Consider the following 14,902-nt stretch of genomic DNA (forward strand, 5'->3'; position numbering starts at 1 on the left):
GGAAGTGGGCCCCTAACCAGTTTTTTTCGGCGTCTGAATGTCGATCATTATGGCTGGGATATCCATTTCACTCCATAGTTCTGCTGGATAACATTACATTGTGGAGTGCTTCAGGCAATTGAGGTCAATAACCGCTCAGTTATGGTCTCGCTTGAGTTCCGTTACTCCATCAAAGTTGTGGCCCGTCTGGTCCCGTTCATGAATGGGGAATATCCACACTTGCTATTTGTCAATTGATCGGAGACTATGATTGGTTGAATAAGATGAAATTCGAGATCAAGATCTCTTGGCAGCACGAAGTCTCCCCTTTTTTATTGAATCCGCCCTCGACGCTATTGATTTTCTCAAAAACTGTGTTCCGTGAAGAGTCGATCGTAGCCCTAAGAGGCAGGCCTCTACAGTATGTGAATGACGTTGTAAATGTTCATTTACACATTGTGTATATAATAAGTGCAATTATTTCTGGCCTTTCTCTGCTCATTAATTCCCGCAAAATCCTAGAATGTTTCAGATGCAACCTCGTGCATATGTCAAATTAGAGACCTTCTCTACTATTGGCGGAGCTCCTAGTCCAGGATCACACTGGGATGCAAGATAGTAGCCTAGTCATTGATTTAGTTCAAAAACGCCCAGGATGTAACAGTATCCAAATTTAGACTAGCATATAAAACCCCAGGAGACTATCGTTTTTACAAAAAAATCAATTGCGATCAAATTTGAGTCCATTCTATTCTCGTTCTCGCTCTAAAACAGAGAAAATGGGCAAAAGGTAAAAAGGATCAGTTTATTCTCTGCCTCAATATACAAAGAAAGAAAGAAAGGAACGGAAAGGCGAGCAAAGAAAATACCATCTAAAAAGAAATCCTGTACTCCTTTATCGCCACTTAATACGTGAAGGCTCAAAAAGCCCCAATGCCTTCGCCTCATCCTCGGAGTCCGCCTGCAAATACCCAGAATACTTAATATCAAATCCAGGAACAAGCAGAGAATCCTTCAGGCCCCTATTCACAACCTCCTCCTCCGATCCCGCATACATATAACCGTAATACGTGTACTGCCCCGCCTCGGGGATTGACACATCGCTAACCTCGGTCTTCGCACAACAATCCCCGTCATGTTCAGGATCCTTCAATCCCATTTGAAAAGCCTCCAACTCACAATAAGCCTCCACATAGCCATGATACGTCCCACCATAGTAATCGCCACATTCCCCAGGAACAGGTTCCGCACCACAGAGGCCCATATGTCCAACCGCCTCCAGAGAGACCGCACACATAAACCCGGTGTACCGATGACGCACGCGCTCTGGCATAGTAAAAAGCCCATCCTTGCAACACCCCCATGGATGGCTGATATTAGTGAGACCCATTGCCCGGGCGTGTTGTAGATCATCCGCCCGCAGCAGCCCATAGAACCTTCCTTCTTCACCGGGAATCCGTCGGATATCCTCCAGCCAACGTTTTTCTGCATGCACCTCCGACGGTGCATGCATCACTCCGTAATAGAGATGGAAGTCGGCGCGTCGCTCCGCACAGCATCCTCGCACGTGGATTGGGTCAAGTAGACCCTGGTGGTTTGCGTCGTCTTCAGAGTCTGCTAGCATGAACCCTTCCCACTCACCGGAGTAATTGCCGTATGGCCTGACCTCGAGTAGACCTTGTTGGCGGGCGGATTCTTCGCTGGCGAACATGCTGCCCATGTAAATGTGCTTATTGGGTTGGGGCAGGGGGTCTGGGGTTGGTGAGGACCGTTGGTTCTCAGGGGATGTGCAGGTGCGTGGGGAGATGGGGATGCTGGCGTTAGCGGTGGTTTCAGTGGTGGAATCCTTTGCTTGCCACATTCGGTCGAGGGACTCTGTATCCCAGAGATGGGGGTCCTCTTCGATGCCAAGCTCGGCGTTACGCTCGCGCCGGTCGTCTTGGTCCTTCTTTAGAAGGGCGGTGTCTAGGAGCTTGGTGATGGCTACCTGTCGGGCTTCTTTTTCGTTGTTTTCTTCGATGCGCTTCAGAACGGTCGCTTCAATACGCTGCTGCACAAGGTCAATGTCAAGAGCGGGCTCGTCACATGAGTGATGGCCAACTTCAGGGTTATCAACTGGGCCCAGAGGAGGAGTGTCCTCCAGAGCAACATGGGGGTCATCTACATCAGCAAGGTAAATGTTCTCGTCCCTACCGGATGCGCCAGTATCCTGCTGCTTTTGGTCAGTGCCCACCTCCCGCTGTCGCTGCCGCTTCTCGAGATACTCGTCAATTCTCAGCTTAAGTACATTATACCTTATCAAAGAAGATCCGCAAAGCGAAGAGCCAGAACTGTCTGTGTCGCAGCTGCTTGCATCACTGGGGGATGTACATACAGCGCCCTCGGCGTCTAGCAATTCAGTCTCAACACTTTCCCTTTTATATCCTAATTCGCCGGCAACAGCACGCGAGCAGATCTGACCATTGTCGCTGTGGCCAGCACTGTCTGCGTCCCCATTACCTGAACTACCAACGGCAGCACCCAAGAAGACCTGACCATTGTCGCTGTGGTCAGTATTACTTGTGTCCCTGTCGTCGGGGGTGGAATCACTCACCATGCGCGCGTTAACTTCGATAATTTGGTTAGCATCCAAGCCCTCAATTGTCCGGTAAGAGTTTGAGGTTTGGGTCTGGTCGTCTCCGTGAGAGGAGAGGTTCTTGGCCCACTCGCTCTCACACTGCACACACATGCTGGGCTGGGAGGAGAGGAGAAGGTCATGGGAGGGTTTAATCTGGGCGCAGGATGCGCTGCGCTCTGGACCAGCCAGGCGGAGCTTGTTTGTGTATTCTTGGCAGCTGGTCATGCTCCAGTTGGAGATGTGGCCGCAGCTGGGATAGTGGTGATAGGTGTGATTACACATTTTTAAGGAACGGAGGGATGGAAATGATGGGTTGAAAATAGAGAAGTAGAGAGAATATATGAGATGAGATGAGCGAAGATGAGAGGAGTCCTCTGCTGTCATATTAGATCTGCGCGAGGATTGCACTTTATATATCCTTCCATCTAAACGTTAAGGGAGTCTCCGATGGGCGAGTACAAAGCCGAGTCGTGACAAAGGCAGGTAACATAACAAAGATAGGGTTAAGGGCATTGTCTTGGTATCATGATGAAACTCTTTGTTCAAAGTGTCTGTGAACAATTGTTTGTGTGTAAAACAATTTCCCAAGGATCTTTGGCCGATCAGAAGTGATGTTCCAACTATGCTCAAAGAGCCCACCTGGGCGACAATAACCATTGTATCCAACTCAGATGACTCAAACTGTAAGACATAGTAAGTTGACATCATGCTGGAATGGTTTTGATAGATCCATTTCCTAATCCAATAAAAATTGGTACCAAAAGCCATAGAGAGAAATAAATGAGCTGTAATATCCAAGATGTCCACAGGTTGTTGTCCTTTGATGTTAGGCCTTGCTGCCTCAGGCGGATAGAACCTCTACTGCTCACCACAGTTATTCCTCCTTCCTCTCTCGCTCTCTCCCTATTTCCCATATGTCTTTCTCTATTGCTCATATGTGTATCAATCTTGATGGCTTCATCTTTCTTCTTACTATACACACTATCGCAACCATGATTTCCAAAGCTACTACACTATTGGACAGACGGCCACTGAAAGTCGACTATGTGCGAGGGTTGAAGTGATCAGCTACATCAAACCGAGTTGAAAAACCCGACAATGGTCTTGGCCCCTATTCCCGACAATGCGACAATGCGACAATGCGGAAATCTCTACTAGTGCCTGGGCGATGAATTTTCATTGGTGTAAGCTTCCGGGACAGGAGCTCCTTCCCGAGACATAAGCCATGACGACGATACACCACGCGACCAAGCTTCAGGCGCTGGGAAGCGCAAGAGAAATGACAAAAGCGAACAGAAGGACGCTGTAATTGATTTTTATGACTTAAAGCACTGGGATGCCGCAATTATACGAAAGAACTAGACTCAAAAATGATCATGGCTTGGATCATCCATCTAGCTGCCCGAGATGTCTTATGTGGACCTTTTCCACCCCTTCGAGTCGGGACGTAGCATAGTCCAGCTCCCTTGAAGGCCATATTGTACATCATCAAATATATTATACTTAGAACACACTTTGCAGGCAAATCCACCCGTTACCATAGTACCAATATCTCTAAAGTATTATCTCATGCCATGTATCTCCAGGAAAAACCAGACGAAACAATTGAAAAAAATCACTCAACCCTCCAAATCCATCAAATATCTAACCCCAGAGTCGATCAACCACCAAGCCGCAGTCTCATGCATCCATCTCAAAACAGGTCTCTCCAATGGCATCTTCCTAGCCTCATCCGCTCTCTTCCACATAACAGTCTCACTACAAAACACAACCTCCCCGTCTTCCTCCTGACTACCACATTCCTCATAACTAATCGCCAACCTCCCCTGCACAAAATCCACCGCCTCCATCTTGATCTCAAATTCAACCCGATCCCTCCTCCGTGCCACAACGCGATAAACCCCACAAACCAAATCCCCAACCTCAAAATCCAGCGCGGCAAGATACCCCGCCTTGAAACTGTTCTTCTGCTCCGGTGTTTTACTAGCCATGGCAATTACAAGCGCCTGCGGGAACCGCGAGAAAGCGGTCATGTTGCGGCGCACGAGTCGTTTGAAGAGCAGGTCTGTGGTCTCATTGCTAGGGAGGGAGGCCCGCGGCACAGACTTTGAGGAATGGTCGTAGAGCGTAAAGTACTCATCACTGAGGACGGTTTCTGGGATTGATTCTATACTTGTTGGTTTTGTGGCCGTGGAGAGTGTTCCAATGTGCGATTTGTGCGCTATGCGTTTTGATAGCCGTTCATGGAAGATGTAGAAGTATATTGCCGAGGAGCTGGTTATTATAGCTGTTGCTGTGAAGATGAAGCGGATCATTTTGCTTTTGCTTTTGTCTGGGACGGTGAGACGTCTACAGAGTACAATTGTGATATTTGGGGATTTCTGTTGAGAAAAATGCACGTCAAGTGATCCGCATCATCGGATACGAGGTTTGGCTTGGCGCGTCACCTGTTCCTACGTCTATCATCACATCTGCCAGTTGAATATGAATTCCGCATGTTAAATCGTAAGTAGGTCAAACCTGTGACCATCACATCGAAAAAGAAAATAAGTCAAAAGTTGCACAATGCCAACCTAACACCCAACCGATGACGTCAAACACAAAGTGGTATCAATAGCAGAAAAACAACAGCGAAGTAATAAAACCCTCTCATTTCCTCGCCCCATTCTGCAGAACAGTTACACGCCCACTATTATGCCATTTCGCAAGCTTAGCACCACACTTCGCACAAGAATGCTCAACATCCTTAAGCGAGGACATCAAGTAAGGGATACATCCGAGACAGCAACAAAAGCAAAGAATAGCAGCCCAGCCACTATACAAAAAGTCAACCACACATCCAATATCTCACGGTCGCATTCGCGGACGGAATAAAACTTACTGCGTAGTCCCCCCGCTGATAGGCTCAACACTAGTCATTTCCCGCTCCCCACAAACCGGACAATCAACCGGACACGGCGCAGACTGGACACAGTGCAGCGGCACGGCCGTGAGATATCCACTAGGATGACCAGAAGGCGTGTAGAACTGCTGCGGGTGGCCCTGAAGTTGTGCCTGTGAATGCTGGGGAAGGGGCTGGCCTGGGTAAGACTTCTCGGGTGGAGCTGCCATTGATGTTGACACGTCGTAGGCTGGTGCTTGGCCGATAGAGTCAGGTTCGTGGGGGTATTGTTTTTCTGAGCCGTTTATTGGGGTTGGTGTGTAGCTGGAATGTAGGGTAGATGGGAGGGATTGTCCGGTGTGTGAATAGGTGACGGAGTATGGGCTAACAGGGCCTTGGTTTTGATGGTCTGGGGTGACGACTTCTGGAGCTTCGCTATATGTGGGGGCTGGTGCTGGGGTTGTTAGTTATTTGGTACTATAGGGGGAGAGTGGGAGTTTATGACGTACTGGGTGTTGGCTCGGGGCGTTCGGTGTGTTCCGGCATTGTTGCTGTTTTTGAAAGTCTAGGGAATGGGGACAGGTTGTTTGGTGGGGATGCGAGATGTTTCACTGGTGTAACGGGGGTGGGAAAGGGTTTAAGTGAAAACTGACAGAGCTTGCAGATAATACGATAAATGATAAAAATAGAGCGATCGATAAGATCGTCAAGGGTTAATATGCACAGTGCAGTTCGTATTATAGTGGATACCTGGGGATTCCTTGAGTGCACTGCCTTGGACGGACTTGCGGGATGCCAAGTCTAAGCCCCAGTTTTGTACTTCAGAACGAGGTTTGAAGTATACCTAGGTATGTGCGCATATTTCAATTAGAAGACTCGACAGTATAAGAGAAACTTGTCATGTTGATCTATTGATCTAGTTCTATATTCGCATCCCGTATTGACATGACTTGGGAGGCCTAGATCACAAGTATTATCTACAAAAAAGAGGTATATGGAGTATCGTAAAAGTCTCTTGGGGAATGCGGCTCATTTTGCGACCAATTTCCATTTGCAACAGATCCACATGAAGGGAAATACTCCGCCCGTACTGTAGCTTGCCTTGTGCAACATACTAGAGACGTAGAATTCCTATATTGACAGCGCATATCTTGTGAATATAATTCTGGTATATCGCAGCACATTCTACTTATTATTCCATAGTTCCTCTATGTTGAATACCCCAACAATAAATCAAAACCAAAATCAAACCCTTTTAGACCCCTGCCGGTTTTAAGATTATGACATCCGACGCAGGCATGGTCGTGAGCGCCAACCCAATCACACGGCGGGTTGCGGCTCCGCAGCCGATCAATACCTATCTAGTCACTCCTCTGTCAGCATTTGAAGGCTGAGTGGTAGGTAGGCTTAGATGCATGCTCCTTAATTATGCAGACACTCGTGGGGCTTCGGGATATTTGGCCCCCAAATACTATTCAGAATATGATGTATTCTTATTGCGAGCATTAATTTTGTCATTGTGTCTTGTCATGTACACAACACCAAGTATCTAATAAGTCTATTTTTATGGATAGGAATAGTATATATCTCTTTCTTTTAGGGGTACAAAGCTACATTTAGAACAAGATATAAGAATTCCCAATCCTAAAATAGGTCCTATATAAGAAGAACAAACATATCCCCATCTGCAAATTCATCTGGTTCGAACTGGAGCTGGGTGTGGATTTGCACCTCTCTTCTTTTTTCAGAAATGTTATTTCTCGATATCTCCCTCTATCTTCCCCTCCATATTGTGGTAAAAAATGTTGCTCCCTTGGCTTCATCATCGACTAAAGACAAACAGCAGACCTATCTGATGCCATATAGTGACTTTGAAACGCCAATTTACCAACCTGGATGCTTGTTCATCTAATTGTCAACCAGCACGGTCCTATCAGGTCTGCCCACAAAGATGAAGTACCCGCCTTTGTCTCCTTGTTCAAATAACCGACAAAGGATTTGTAAAGGATATTGCTTTTGTTCCTTTGTTCATTACAACGAAGGATGTCTTTGTCCCATCAACCCAGTCAACGACAACTGAAAAAGCATAAGTAGACGGAAGTTTCCGTGTTTGAGGGTTATCCTTCCATCATCTACAACCATCGAAGACTGTAGGTAAGCAGACCTACATCCATTCACCCTGCTAATCAAGCCCCCAGCCTATTTCTCACCACAGACAGTCACCATGGCCTCGAATAGATACCCCGGCACAAAAGAGGTTCGCAAGATGAACTACGAGAAGCGTTTCCTCACCGCATGCGCCTGCTTTAAGTCCTGTCTATACGAGGAGCTTCGATTTTTGAGTCTCGGGGACGGTCTCCGCTCCGAGATCCTTCCCGTCCTACGCAAGCTGGTAAAGCTGCTGAAGGCCATTTTTGTCCTTGGGGAGGAGATGGCACGGACATGTCCGGATTGTCGCACTGTCCGTAATAGGCCTACGGACCACTTCTTGGCTCAGTTCGAGCGTCTGTGTGCCGGTCGCATCATGGCCCCTTTGGAGCAGGCCATTGCTGATCTTGAAGCGGATGAGATGAAGCCAGAGCCGAAGCCGAGCGTTGACTTCTATGTATCTTCGGATTTGGATGATATTCGTCCGAATACTATTTTGCTCTCCAGAGAGCCGCTACCTCTATATATGACGGACGGTGCTCCGTTGCAGAGCCTTTCTCGCCCGTGAGCTTCTTTTAATTTCTCTATTCGCTTCATGGTTATTGAATAAATCGAGTATATTTTTCTGACTTCTTTTCCATTGTAGACCTCCAAATAAGATTAAGTAGATGTATTGTTTTATGTTTTGAATTCTGAATATATGTGCCAACCAAAGACAAAAGAAAGTAGATAGACTAATTGAGAGGATCTTTCATGTTGAAAATACATACGGAGGTTGGATTCTCGTGCCCCTTGCAGGCTACACGCATGGATCTATCTGATCTCAGATCGGATTCGAGCCATTCCCACTCTCTTCCCTATGTCGTGATAATTCCCCTAAATTGAGTCTAATTGAATCTCTTTGCTTTTTATTTCCTTGAAAAATATACATCACATCTCCCATGATATAATCAATCGAAATAAAATCGAACCCCTAATCGTCAAGTGGGGGCCAAAAATCGGCCGATGCAGCACGGCCCCCTCCAGATGAGCCCCCAATCACTTGGATGTCAGACTCAACACTCCAGGTCTAGTCCCATTGCTTATCCAAAATCCCAGCACCATGTCCTTATCGGCAGGTAGTCAGCTACCATGCCACCAAACAACCGCAATCCGCCTCCTAGCCGACTCCCTGTATGAGTCAACGCGCCGGTCAACGGGCCTAACGAACCAGGCCCAAAATGAGCTCGGCCTACTTCTGGCCGTGCTTAGCGCAACCGAGACGTATACTGCTTCTTTAGGCGCAGAATGCGTCCATTTTGCAGTCTTGAAAAAAAAATTGCACAGCTGTCATGTTGTCTTACTGGAATTGCAAAAACTATTGTTACATCCAGATGCACTTGGGGCTCAGAGTTTGACTTCTGATATTCGCGCGCGTCTCTCGTCGGTCATTTTTGGACTTACTGAGGTGAATTTAAACATGATGATGTGTGTTCACGATGTTCCGTGTGTGGGTTTGTGTGGGTTTTAACATTGATACAGATCATCGCAGAAGATTATTGAGCGCGCGCTGAGGTGTTTCGTCGATGACATTCGCGCTGGCAAGAGGGAGGCTTTGATTGTTTCTGATGCTTTGAAGGATTCTTCGAAGCTTGAGGAAGATGGTGTCTGGACTCGGCTGCAGGGAGAGTTACTCGCTACTGGTATTGCTTCGAATTTGTTGACGCTGAACCGGGACTTCGTTATATCGACTCTTCAAAAGATAGCAGATGGCTCACTGCCTGTTACTAAGGAGAACACAGCTCAAACAGAGAAAGCCCCCTATTTTATGGTACCAGAATCAGCCCTGGAACTGAAACAGCAGAGCAGCCTAGACGACAAAGACTGGCTAGCAAATGAACAACCTGGTCTTCCATTCCTCCCGCTCCCGCCAAAAGGCTTCTCACATTCAGACACGCGAAGCCCATTTTCAAGCCAAGAGCAGCCCTACCCTGAAAAAGAGACAATACGAGAAGAAAACTTCCCAATACCAGTGATATTGGACATGCAAGATTGCACAGATACACAGAAAGAAGCGCTACCAGTTGAAGACCTCTTCATCCCCGTTCTCACCGAGAGCAATTCACAAGAAAACGATGGCACGAACCTCCCAATACCAGTGACAGTACCTATCTCGCCCAAACCCCCACTAGATCTCGACGCATTCAAAGTATCAACGAAGTCCAAAAAGCCCCGCCGAATGAGCCGCCTTCTATGGGAGATAACCAGTTCAAAAACAGCCTTCATAGTCGCCATCAAATCCAACCAACACCAAACCGTGCAAACCCTCCTCTCCAAAGGCGCCGACGCCAACGCCCAAAAGACCGACGGTACAACAGCCCTAATGGCCGCCGTTTCCTTCGGCCACGAAGCCACAACCCGCGTGCTACTAGAATACGGCGCAGACATGAACGCACGGGCAGTAACAGGCGAGACAGCTCTCAATGTCGCCGCATCGCGCGGCTTCGACCGCATCGTGCGGATACTGATTGCCTCGGGCGCGAATATCGATTCAGGGAAGGGAACGGGCAAGACGGCGCTCTCGCAGGCTGCCGCGTACGGCCAGGACCGGATTGTGGAGTTGTTGTTGGACTGCGGGGCGGATATTGATGCTGTTAATAATACGGGGGAGACGGCGTTGGCGTCGGCGGCGTTGAATGGGAATATGAGGGTTGCGAGGCTGTTGCTTGATCGCGGTGCGGCGGTTGATCTTATGCGGTATCCTTGGCAGACGCCATTGTATAAGGCTGTTCAGTCGGATGTGTTATGTATGGTTAGGCTTTTGATGGAGCGTGGGGCGGATCCGTTTGTTAAGGGGGGCGCTGGGAGGATGGAGACTGTTTTTGGTTTTGCGAGGAGAATGCAGAGAAGAGAAATTTTGGAAGTTTTTGCGCAGTATGGGTATCATCCTGGGGGAGGGGGACCGGTTCGGTATCAGTATTTCTGATTGTTTGGGATCTATGGTCTGTATGTAGCATTTGGCATCTAGCGTGAAGCGATGTTGATCTTTATTTGGTTCTGCCTAGAATGGCACATTAGGTTCAGAAAATGTATTGTCTTCCTCAAACAAACTCAGAACTTAGGGAACAGTGTTTTTCTGTAGTTGCGAAGGTTCTTCTGGAGCTAAAACTTGAGAGAATGAGTGGAGCAGGTGTCTCTGGTTTCCCTGTTCCTGGGGGCCCTTGGATGATCTTTAGCCCGCCAGCTCCCTGGTATACTGTGAAAGCATCGAGTTGAAAGCCACAGATCAAATCTGGTCTATTTGATAATCTCCGACCGACAGGGAAAGGGGTGAGTGTTGCCAGAAGGTTACAGTCATTAATAGTCGACTGAAATAAAACACGCCTCTACTAATATATTAGTATAGGGATGGTCAAGTTACTATATTGACAACATTTAGAAGAAAATTCCATGGCACTAGTGCAGCGCAAACTCCAAATGGTTGTTTGACGACCACCACACGGCGATTAGTTGCAGACGGGATGCTGACCTCCCCACGAATTCGTTCAGCTTCACCGGCAACCCACCATATGAACCTCGATTTCGCCGTATGCCTCGCTCAGCGGCTTGTCGGTCTCGTACGTCAAAATAGTGGCCATGTCATCACGAGCATCCCAGATGAGCTGGTGCCACTTGAGCAGCAGTTCGGCCCGCGTTGTACTATGATGAGAGAAATCAGCGAACGCCAAGTTTTGAATATTCGACCGGGGTGAGAAGGGTAGGTGTGTTATAGGCAATATGAGAGGCAGAGATTAGGTGATACTGCCCTGTTATCTACATGTATGCCCATAGGCACTAAGGTACTAATGCAGGTCATTGCCAATCAGGCCCACGCGTTAGTCGCCCGCTCATGCAGCAGTACCCTGAACGAGGCTTGAGAGCCAACACAGCCATGACGAGGCACCTGGGCACTTCTGAAGCCTGATCCTGCTCTGATATTTTATGATCTCTGAGCCTAAAATTAAATACCTTCTACAACTATACCACCAAAGATCTGGACTTTTCAACACAAAACAGCCATGGACGGGTTGAGTGCTGGCGCAAGCGTCATAGCAGTTGTGTCGCTCGCCGCACAGCTCGCCGCAGGCACCCACACTCTAATCAAGTTTCTTGAGACAGTGTCGGATGCACCATCCGAAAAACAGCGCCTCGAAAGCCTTCTTGAACAGATCTACGCGATCGCGACATGTGCCCGGAACGCCCTCGAATACCAACAGAGACTTCACGGCGATAAGCATATTCTAGCGGACGGCATTCACACTTCATTGCTCAATTGTCAGAAAAAAGTTCAGAGGATTGAACAACTCGTCGATCGATTCAAAAAGACCGAGGAGGGGCGCACGGTGGTGAGTCGGAAATGGGCTTCAGTCAAGTTGGCTTTGAAGAAAGGAGATGTGCTTGAACTTGAGCGACAGCTTAGCCAGGCTCTCCAAATATTGAATCTCTCACTCACTACGCAGTCTTTGTAAGTAGGGCCTACACCATAGGGTATGGACAGTCCTTTAACGCGAACGGCTTAGGGCATCACAAACTCAAAATACCCTCCTATTGGTCCAAAAGATAGACTCCATCCCAGCCACAAATGATAAATCGAGAGGGTCTGATTCTGGACCGTCTTTCAGAACTACCGAGGAGACTCAATATGTTGCACTCCCGGGAAACAAGCTTAGAACTGCTACTAGGTTGTCTTTGAACACGTTCACACGCACTCATACCTTCCAATATTCTCATCACAACTTTGGAGTCTGCCGCATTACAGCCCAAAAGTCCACGAATACCGACTGCAGAGACTACCAAGACTCTCAATATCAATCAACATCAACAAAGACAACATATTCTATCAACCCATCCTTCTTGTCCATGGCTATAAATGTCTTCATTCGCAGCTCAGGAATGTCGGGTTCCAATATTAGCGCCACAATTGTTCCAAAAATCTCCCAAATGACGAAGATAAGGCTATTCGATCATTTACGACAGGGTGATATATCAGGCATTCAATATCTTCTGAGGAACAGGGATATATCAATATACAATGAAGACCTCGTGTTTGTGAGTGTACAAGTTGTTAATATTGAAACTCTACTTATTGTCTTGTAGCAGGTAGCTTGTTCAATTTGGCAATCCCCCTCCGATGAAAAACAGGAAATCTGTAAATTTCTCGTAAATCAGGGCTGCCAGGTAGGAACCAGTGATCTATTTTTCATAATGTAAGTCTCTACCTCTACGCCAGTACAACGCTGTAATAACCTGCGTACTCATATACAAATGCCTTTTGGTCAGACTTATGTTCAAGCGCAATCTGTCGAAGTATAAGTTTGACAGCATCTTCCAAACTTTCAAACTCTTGTGTCCTAAAATTGAATATGCAGAGGAGCCTATCGACACCTTTCTATGCTTTCCCGGCCACTCCTTCGATGCCCAGCTTATTAATTTAGTGGACTGGCTAGCTTTCACGGGCGTGCAAGTGACTACTCTGCCATCTGACTTCTACCTGGGGTCAGCGCTCTCATTCCTAATGACAACATGGAATAAACGAATGAGATATGAGCAGCGAGCAATGCATCGTGAGCTTGCCAGAAGGCTTGTTGCCGCCGGTGCAGACCTACACTACAGGAGCTGCCCCTTGTTAACACTACTTCAGACTCTTGTAGCGCATACCCCGATGCATATTGCGCATATCGAGCCTATTTCTGAGTGGCTAAACCTTCTCGTGAGCTGTGGGATTGATATTGAAGATTATATGCTCCATGAATCCCACTTCTCTCACCTCAAGCCATTCGTGATTGACCTCGTGTTCAACTTTGAAGCTATCGTTCCTTTGAAAGACCGTATGATGGCAGACCCGTACAGGTGTATTGACACGTGGACCATAAGGATTGAACCTGACAATACAGGCCACCTGAACATACAAACTGGGCGATGGGTGAACCCAGAAAGCTCGGTCACTTTGCTTTTGGAAGAATTCCAACTTTGGGCAAGCTCGATCATCATCCCTGGCGCTGATTGCAATCAGAATAGACATCTTCCCCCATCGTGGGAAGATAGTCCTCAGGATCTGAGAGACGTACCAGTCGGGGCATTGCACATGTTGGACAATATGGCCTGGGACTTCAAAAAGCCACAGAACGGTATTTCAATATTGCGTGCCGACCGAGACAATATCTGGATCCTGAACCAAAGTTCCACTCGATTCTCAGAAGGATTCCTACAGAATCTGGCGATGAACCCTGAAATTCTTATTTCGGCTTCTCCGCGACAGACTACACATCGATGCAGCGAAAGACTGCAAAGCATTTCCTACACTGGGGGAATGCCTCCCGCAGAGGACGCAAAGTCGGCCGAAACTTTCAAGCTATCTTTTAAAAGCTACAGTCAGAACCAGAAATTTTGTCACTGTGATGCCTTCGGGAATTATTTGGATCTATGGCCGTTCCATGGGAGTACACATACCCTTTGCCAGACTGGAAATAAGCTGCACCAACCATGTCTTGGATATGGGGATCCAGAGAAACACAGCGAAAGCTGGTGCCAGACACACAAATGCAAATTTAATCATGCAAGATTCGAGAGAAAACAGGCCCAAAAACATGCAAAGCGGTGCAAGTGCGAGGGAAAGAAGTTTGCTCAGTTTCCGATGCCAGGCGCCTGGCCAACTTGATCCATCTGTGAATCAATTATCGCTATACACATGAAATTCGCATACTGTTTCATTTATTCTCTTGTTTAGATGCTACATGTACACTTCTATCGAATTTCTAAAGTTACCTGTGACAAAAGATGTTCGTATACAAGTCTTATATACAAAAAAGACGTCAAGTAATATTCTTTGTCGGACACCCACAGCCCCTTACAAGCTCCGCATTAGGTGCAACCCCCTTAAACTTCTCTGCGTCATACCCCGCGTAATAATATCTATTCCAAACTCAGTCTATAGTTTTTTTTTTAGGCATGACTCTTGGAAAGGGTTTCTAGTTGATGATTGAATATGGCATGAACATGGGAGTTGGGTGATTGGCCGAATCACAGAGCCACACAGCAAAGTATACGGCAGTAGCTCGACCATACACTAGACAACTACTCTACGCTTGATATTTGAGGAAAGGATTCCTCCAAGACCCATTTTGGGCATTCTCCGAATTTATCCCCAACTCCAGCGGTATTACCCCAAAATATCAGCGAGTCTCCATTGGTTCGCCCCCAATCAGGGACCACACACCATGCATTGCAAAGGATTTTATGAAAAATGCACTAGAGTTACT

General features: G+C 47.3%; 6 protein-coding genes across 6 annotated transcripts; 3 read left to right on the forward strand and 3 right to left on the reverse strand.

Moving 5' to 3' along the window:
* Positions 1-874: 874 nt before the first annotated feature.
* PEX2_107330 (uncharacterized protein) lies at positions 875-2,878 on the reverse strand (the record flags this gene model as incomplete). The annotated part of the gene is made up of 1 exon (XM_016748001.1): positions 875-2,878. One exon carries the CDS (start codon positions 2,876-2,878, stop codon positions 875-877), a length of 2,004 nt encoding a protein of 667 aa, XP_016594843.1.
* A 1,337-nt stretch (positions 2,879-4,215) lies between these two features.
* On the reverse strand, positions 4,216-4,911 carry PEX2_107340 (uncharacterized protein; the record flags this gene model as incomplete). The annotated part of the gene is made up of 1 exon (XM_016748002.1): positions 4,216-4,911. The coding sequence occupies one exon, from the start codon at positions 4,909-4,911 to the stop codon at positions 4,216-4,218; it is 696 nt and encodes a 231-aa protein (XP_016594844.1).
* Positions 4,912-5,473: 562 nt separating this feature from the next.
* PEX2_107350 (uncharacterized protein) lies at positions 5,474-6,023 on the reverse strand (the record flags this gene model as incomplete). The annotated part of the gene is made up of 2 exons (XM_016748003.1): positions 5,474-5,931; positions 5,987-6,023. The coding sequence occupies 2 exons, from the start codon at positions 6,021-6,023 to the stop codon at positions 5,474-5,476; spliced, it is 495 nt and encodes a 164-aa protein (XP_016594845.1).
* Positions 6,024-7,701: 1,678 nt separating this feature from the next.
* On the forward strand, positions 7,702-8,193 carry PEX2_107360 (uncharacterized protein; the record flags this gene model as incomplete). Its single annotated transcript, XM_016748004.1, has 1 exon — positions 7,702-8,193. The coding sequence occupies one exon, from the start codon at positions 7,702-7,704 to the stop codon at positions 8,191-8,193; it is 492 nt and encodes a 163-aa protein (XP_016594846.1).
* Positions 8,194-8,727: 534 nt separating this feature from the next.
* Positions 8,728-10,590, forward strand: PEX2_107370 (ankyrin repeat domain-containing protein; the record flags this gene model as incomplete). The annotated part of the gene is made up of 2 exons (XM_016748005.1): positions 8,728-9,092; positions 9,147-10,590. 2 exons carry the CDS (start codon positions 8,728-8,730, stop codon positions 10,588-10,590), a joined length of 1,809 nt encoding a protein of 602 aa, XP_016594847.1.
* A 1,072-nt stretch (positions 10,591-11,662) lies between these two features.
* PEX2_107380 (uncharacterized protein) lies at positions 11,663-12,112 on the forward strand (the record flags this gene model as incomplete). Its single annotated transcript, XM_016748006.1, has 1 exon — positions 11,663-12,112. The coding sequence occupies one exon, from the start codon at positions 11,663-11,665 to the stop codon at positions 12,110-12,112; it is 450 nt and encodes a 149-aa protein (XP_016594848.1).
* Positions 12,113-14,902: the final 2,790 nt, after the last annotated feature.

Source organism: Penicillium expansum (genome assembly GCF_000769745.1).
Source record: "Penicillium expansum strain MD-8 chromosome Unknown contig370, whole genome shotgun sequence".
NCBI lineage: Eukaryota > Fungi > Ascomycota > Eurotiomycetes > Eurotiales > Aspergillaceae > Penicillium > Penicillium expansum.